At 38.4% G+C, this 6,293-nt stretch overlaps 1 protein-coding gene across 1 annotated transcript; it reads right to left on the bottom strand.

Moving 5' to 3' along the window:
- Positions 1-885: 885 nt before the first annotated feature.
- On the bottom strand, positions 886-5,942 carry tunar (TCL1 upstream neural differentiation-associated RNA; the record flags this gene model as incomplete). Its single annotated transcript, XM_079261742.1, has 2 exons — positions 886-1,071; positions 5,907-5,942. 2 exons carry the CDS (start codon positions 5,940-5,942, stop codon positions 886-888), a joined length of 222 nt encoding a protein of 73 aa, XP_079117868.1.
- Positions 5,943-6,293: the final 351 nt, after the last annotated feature.

Below are 6,293 nucleotides of genomic sequence, written 5' to 3' on the forward strand. Positions count from 1 at the left end.
AAGTGAAAAAAAAACACCTTCATCTTAGTTCTCCTAAGAAGTTTCTCTGTGAAAAAAGATTAATCTTGTTTCAGTGCTGACTTCATTTAAATGCTTAACAGATGCATGGAAAGCTTGAAGAATAAATAAGTACGGTATTTTCAACTTATATTTTTAAATCTCTCATCCAGCTCTTTAATCTTGCATCACAAAACACCACCTGTTTCAGTAAGCTTGGCTTTAAGCAACATAAACATGTGTGAGTGCAACTCATTGTCAGGTCATACAGTATACCGCTGTCTGGGTGAAATAATGATCTTCTCAGGATAGAAAAAAATTAGGTAAAAGAAACCACTTAACCAAGCAGAATAACATTTTTATTTTGTCTGTTTAAATATGATATAAATTTTTCTTCATACTAGGCAAAAAAAGCAGACTTTTGTTTTCTTTACATCCGTATGCTCAATATCTCTTTAAAGCAAATCAGACAACTCTCATATCCTATTTGGTCATAATCTGATCTGAAAAATATTTTCCAAAAATGTTCAAACTCTGTATGTAATCCTTAAGTCCATGTATTCCTAGAAGCTGTAAATTTTATGCTCCTCTTTCTTGCTTCATGCATTTTTTTTTTGCAAGTCAAAAATGACCAGGTACTCTGGAAAACTGTACCTGTAAAATGAAAAGCAACAGGCCAGTTACCCATAGATGAAAATGTTTGTATCGTTGCATTATGAATGGCATTTTGCCATCACACAGTCTTAGATCCAGTGCACCACTGGAGGAGTTCAGCCTTTTCCTCGCTCCTCCCATCTTTATCTTCATATCAGTAAATGCGCTGTTGCTGAAACAAGGTCAGATGGGTTCTGCTTTATGAGATGTTGAAGTTTTATAGGCGTACGGGGCCTACAAAGTGGTGTAAATGTAGACAAAGATGATGACTACCAAGTTGAGAATGGTCCCAATGATCCCCAACATGGCCAAGATGCTCTCCTCCTTACTTTCTTTGTCTTGGATTCCTTTTTCCTCATCATTGTAGACAGTGTTTACCATTTTCCCTGGAAAAGTCTGCAGTTTTCTTCTCAGACCAATCTGAAACAGATGGGGAAAGAAAGTCATAGCAATCCTCTTTTTACTGAGTGAATCTGTGTTTTGATTGTTTTGCTTTTCTTGGAATTGCACTTTGCACAGGTTGTGTTGGATGACAGCAAGTAAACCAGCAACATACGAGACAACAAGTTACAGCAATGTCTTGTGATGCAAAATCATGATCTCAGTTCACTCTAGAAAAACCATATTACAACACAAGTGCACCTCCTCTTGGCTCTGCTGTGGCTGCAGGAGATCAGCATGTGATGGGAGATTGTGGCCAAACACATCTTTTCAGGCCAGATCAGGTGAAGTAAAGAGAAACAAAGTCCCTATAGGATGGATGACATATTGGATGAATGGGTTAAACACAACTCTGAGCCATGAGAGTCCCATTGATGGTGTTCTAATTTTAGAGCATGAAGAAATCCATATGCCTCCACTTGACTGGTGGGAGGGGCTTACGACAGGAGAAAATTTTAAATTGTTGTTAAATATTTTGATAAATTTCTTGTTAAGACATTTCATTTAAATCTGGAATGTCAATTTTGTTTGTAATGAGCTTACACGTGTCAATGGGGATTGAAATAAACTGTGCAGTTTAACCAGTCGCAACTCCAGCCGGTTTTCTGGGGGCTTTAACCCCGGATGTTTTGAGTCTAGCCCCAGGAGCCAAAACCAAAGTCACTGTAAATGGATGCGCTTAAACTTAACTACCCACTCCTCCAGTGGCTCCACTCTGTTCTTTCTCATCAGCCACAAGCTTGCACACTCACTCACACTTACACAACCAAAGCAACACAACTACACAAGGCTGGCAGGACTGTGGCATGGAGCGGCTGATCTAGAGGTTCGGGACACGTGTAGACAAGGTTCTGAGTTTACCACAGATCAGCTGCTCACTGGTCTGCAAAATGTAGTTTTTAATTCAGCATTTCTGTTGCACTAAACTTGTTGTTTGTTTGTTTGCTTGCTTTTTTAAGAACATCAAAAAGATTTTCAGTAAAAATAACATTGAAGTTCCAGATAAAAGAATTTGAATGTGATACTAAATGGCCCAAATGATATAAGATTTTTTTTCATTCATTTTATGAAATAGATGCAACATTTTGTCTAATTTAGGAAACAATTATGATTTACCAACTACAAGCAGGCATTTCTGCAACATATCTGCTTTAATCCAATGTGTCATGGATTATTAATCTATTCCATGTCTTTATACTCCATGTCTGCCTTTCTAAATGATCATAGAAAACTGTATAAATGTATTTCTGGCTATGAATGGGTGTTAAAATTAGTTGGGTTTTTTTATTTATTTATTTAATTGTCCTACAAAAATATCACAGATTCAACATAATGTGAATAACAGAACATGTTTGACGTTCGGCTGCATAACATAACATTTCCGCAGCACTCATTGGATTTTTGCATAAACTGAAATGTGGTCTTTCATAAAGAGGTTCTTTCTGTTTTCTTGCAATTTAGCACATTTTCAAAAAGGCAGTGACTTTCTGCTTAGAGCTGAGTGAACTCACAGCCAGTGTTTGTGTTGCACAACTACTTGCCAAGTCCTCTCTTGACTGACGTGCTGGGCATCAGGTGAACAGCCTTGGCAGCTCACTGATGCCCAATGAGTGAAAAAATAGAGAAATAAATAAATAAAAGCACAGCAGACATCCCTACTGTATGCTGTTTTCAGCTGTGGTTTTCCTTCAACAGTTGGACTGATACAGGTTTTAAGGTTGCTAGTGCTCATCTGTGAGTTTTCGCAGCTGTGTGCGTATGTGTGCGTGTGTGTGTATGTGTGTGTGTGTGTGTTTAAGAGAGAGAGAGACAGTGTTTGTATTGATATGTGTTGCCTGTGGAGCAGTATTAGAAACTAGCTGTGTGTTTTTAACCCGTAGGCATGGCAGCTTGAGCAAGTTGGCATCCAAACACCTCTCAGGAGAAAAGTGCTCCTTTTGCGGGTCACTGAGCTTTATACGCCAGCTAGCAACAGAAAAGCATGTAAGCTAATGCTGACTAAAAATAAACCTTCTAACAGGAAGCTGCACCTCTTCGTAAAAAGCTTTGATGCAAGAAAAACTACATATATGTTCCTTCTGGCAAGGGTTTCCAAAAGCACCTACATCACTAACAGGTACATGGTGTACATCTACATTTCTTCTTGCCTGATGGAATTTGTATGGAGAACTGATTTTTAATGAAAAAAAATTCCAAGCAACTGGCTCCAGATTTTTGTCTAATAGCATCTCATGCAGACCAATTACATCTTGCCAAATGAAAAGTCATATTCTGTTTTTGTTTGCATTGGCATCTTGATTTCTTGATGCAAAGTGCTCTCTATGATGGAGCGTGCAATAGCAATGGAAGGTATATGTGACATGATCACAAAAGAAAGAACAGACACATGTTCATGCTACTTTTTGCTCAACCATAGTTGAAACCCATGTTGTCAGTTGAAAAAGACTCTGAAAAAATAATGTTATTTTCCCTTTTTGACATTTTTTAACTGATTCTGTTGTCTGTCAGGCTGCCAGAGAAAAGGGACCCTGGCAGCAATCGCCACCTGTCAGAAATCAGTGGGGTACAAGTCTAGGTGTATTGTCTGGCAGAAAGATCAAATCTGATGGAAACATATTTGCCTGCACTTATCAGATCTAATTATATGCAGTCAGTATTTTTCATATGTTTATTAATAATTATGTGGTTTTGAAGAAATGTAAAAATTATATCAGTCAAATAAGGAAAATGGAAAATCAAAATCATGACAAAAAAAAGCCCCTTGTGGAAGTTTTTGTGTCTTTGGATGGACATAGTTTATATAAAAGTTAAAAAAAAAAAAAAAAAAGCCTATGCTACGATGGGTTTATAATATTAAACACATTACTGTGCTATGACCGCAAAATGAAGTCACTGAACTACACAATGTTCTTGACATACATAAAAAGTCATTGAGCACTGTGTTAAAGTGCATCTTCCTCCTCTGATCTGTAACAATGGGCTCTGATAGCCTCTCCTGGGTAGCTCTATAAGCAGGGCTTCCCCTCAACCTGAATGGAGATCTTTGTGTGGTGCGCTGGATGTGCCCTGATGCATGAAGACGCCTGCTTGCTGCTGATATAAACAAGCACTCAGCAAAAAAACAGAAGGGAGGGAAATGTGCCCAAAGGTGATGAGGGAAAAGGTATGGGAGGTGTGAGAGGTGGTCAAGTCTCTGCCAAAAACCTGTGTATTGAGGTAATAGCTTCTCCAATGAGTGCTGCTGTGTGTCACACAGCAAAAAAAAAAAAAAAAAAAAAAAAAAAAAAAACACCTTCTGGAAGTCTTCCCGTGACTCCTCATTCAACATCTCCAGCCGTTCAGTCATAAACGGAGAGCATTCAGTTTCAAGTGGCAGCCAAGGCAATGTGCCATAGTCATTAACTGGCCATTATGACTTATCCTGTCTGTTTAACACCCGGAATCGACAGCATGCATTAGAGATCTGAGCTGTCGTGATCCAAGAATAAGCGAGAAAAGAAAGCCACGAGCAATATACTCAAATATTGTAATTTAATCAATTAAATTTGAAGATTATTACTGTAGAATGAATACTATATTTGTCATCTCAGTACCAATTTCAGTTAACACTCATGAGCTAATTTCCTGCGACTGTCAGGGTCACTTAGTGTTCCAAGATGTAGCACGTCTGGATTAACAGATTTTCATTCATAAGTGAGACTCCTCTTGTTGTGAGGTTATTTTTTTTCTTCAAAGGTGTTCATACAACTGGTTCTTCACTCACACAGATGCAGCCAGAATCAGATTGAGCCCGACAAAATGTAAGATATAAAGAGGTAGAGAAAACAGGTTGAAGCCATACCTGGGACAACAAATCTGGACACTATCGCTGCACCAAACAGAAGCTAACATCCTCAGATCGGATCAGTGGAGAGTAAAACCTTTTGCCACTTGAATAATCCTGAGCATGTCAAACAGCTCCAGATGCTAACTGAGTCTGACAAGCAAAGGCGCTTTTGGCATTATTTTAAAATGGAATTAAAGCAAACAGCTCCAAACCCATCCCAACTGTTTATGTACATGCGCTCACGTATACTCAGGTTAATGCCCATCACACTCTGGCAAAGACACAAACTGCGCAGGTTCACACACAGAACAATAAAGTACATTTGCCTTCCTTTGACAAAAGACAACAAGATTTTATACCTTTTTTTCTTTTAATACCTATACTTAATGTTTTGTAAGTTAGAGAAAAGATTTTACCTTTTAGTTAACAAGGTTTTTATTGTTACAGAACATCTTTTCATTAAAAAGAAACCTTGCTAAACCCCTTGTAAAAGACTTAAGACTTGCAAGAGTACAACTCAAAGCATTCTTGTGTATTATTACCAATTGATGATAATGTGATCAGTTTGCCCAAAACAAGAATAAAAAATCTTTGTTTTGAAGTAGTTGATTTTATACAGAAAAAGTTGAAGTACACAGTATTTTAAGCTTGTTCTGTTCACATACTTAGAAATATTTGAACACAGCCACACATTTCTCTTATAGTAGAGTGTAGCTGCAAGGACAGACAAATCATAGTTTGATTGAAAGGCAAAATTCAGGATGCATCTGCTATCTTAATCAATGATTCATGCAAAGACAACAGAGCCTGGAAACATCCCACATTTATAAAGAATATATCACTCTGTATAATAAATTTATAGTCAGACGCAGTCTGGACATTTAAAAGCAGTAAAGATTTATTTGGTAAACGTTCATCGTGTGCAGATGTTGTGTAAATAATAGTGAGTTTTGGAAAAGCTCTGGATGTGGGATGTTGAAGATCTTACCTTGCAAAGCATCAGGAGTAACATAGCATTGGACATGCTGGATGGGGAAACCTTCCCGTAGTGCAGAGATATCCCTGGCAACTAAGGTGAAAGTCTACCCCTCTCATCCTTCGGCTGTAGAGGGGCACCGGATCCAAAGAGGACTGGTTTCTTTTCCAGGCAGTCAAAATTTTGGGTTCTCGTCAGATGTCGTCTCCTGCAACGCTCGAATGTCTCTTCCACGAATTTCATCTCACTAGTAGCCAAGTTTTAGCTGCTGTCACTTTCTCCTCCTCAGCTTTGTGAGAGCTGAAACTGTGCTGCCCACCTCCTCTCTGCTCTTCCTCCCCTTTTCACTGTGTTTGCTTCCCCACCTCTGCTTCTCTCTCTTCTCCTCCTCTTCTTTTT

Source organism: Telmatherina bonti (assembly GCF_933228915.1).
Source record: "Telmatherina bonti genome assembly, chromosome: 22".
In the NCBI taxonomy this organism is placed as follows: Eukaryota; Metazoa; Chordata; class Actinopteri; order Atheriniformes; family Telmatherinidae; genus Telmatherina; species Telmatherina bonti.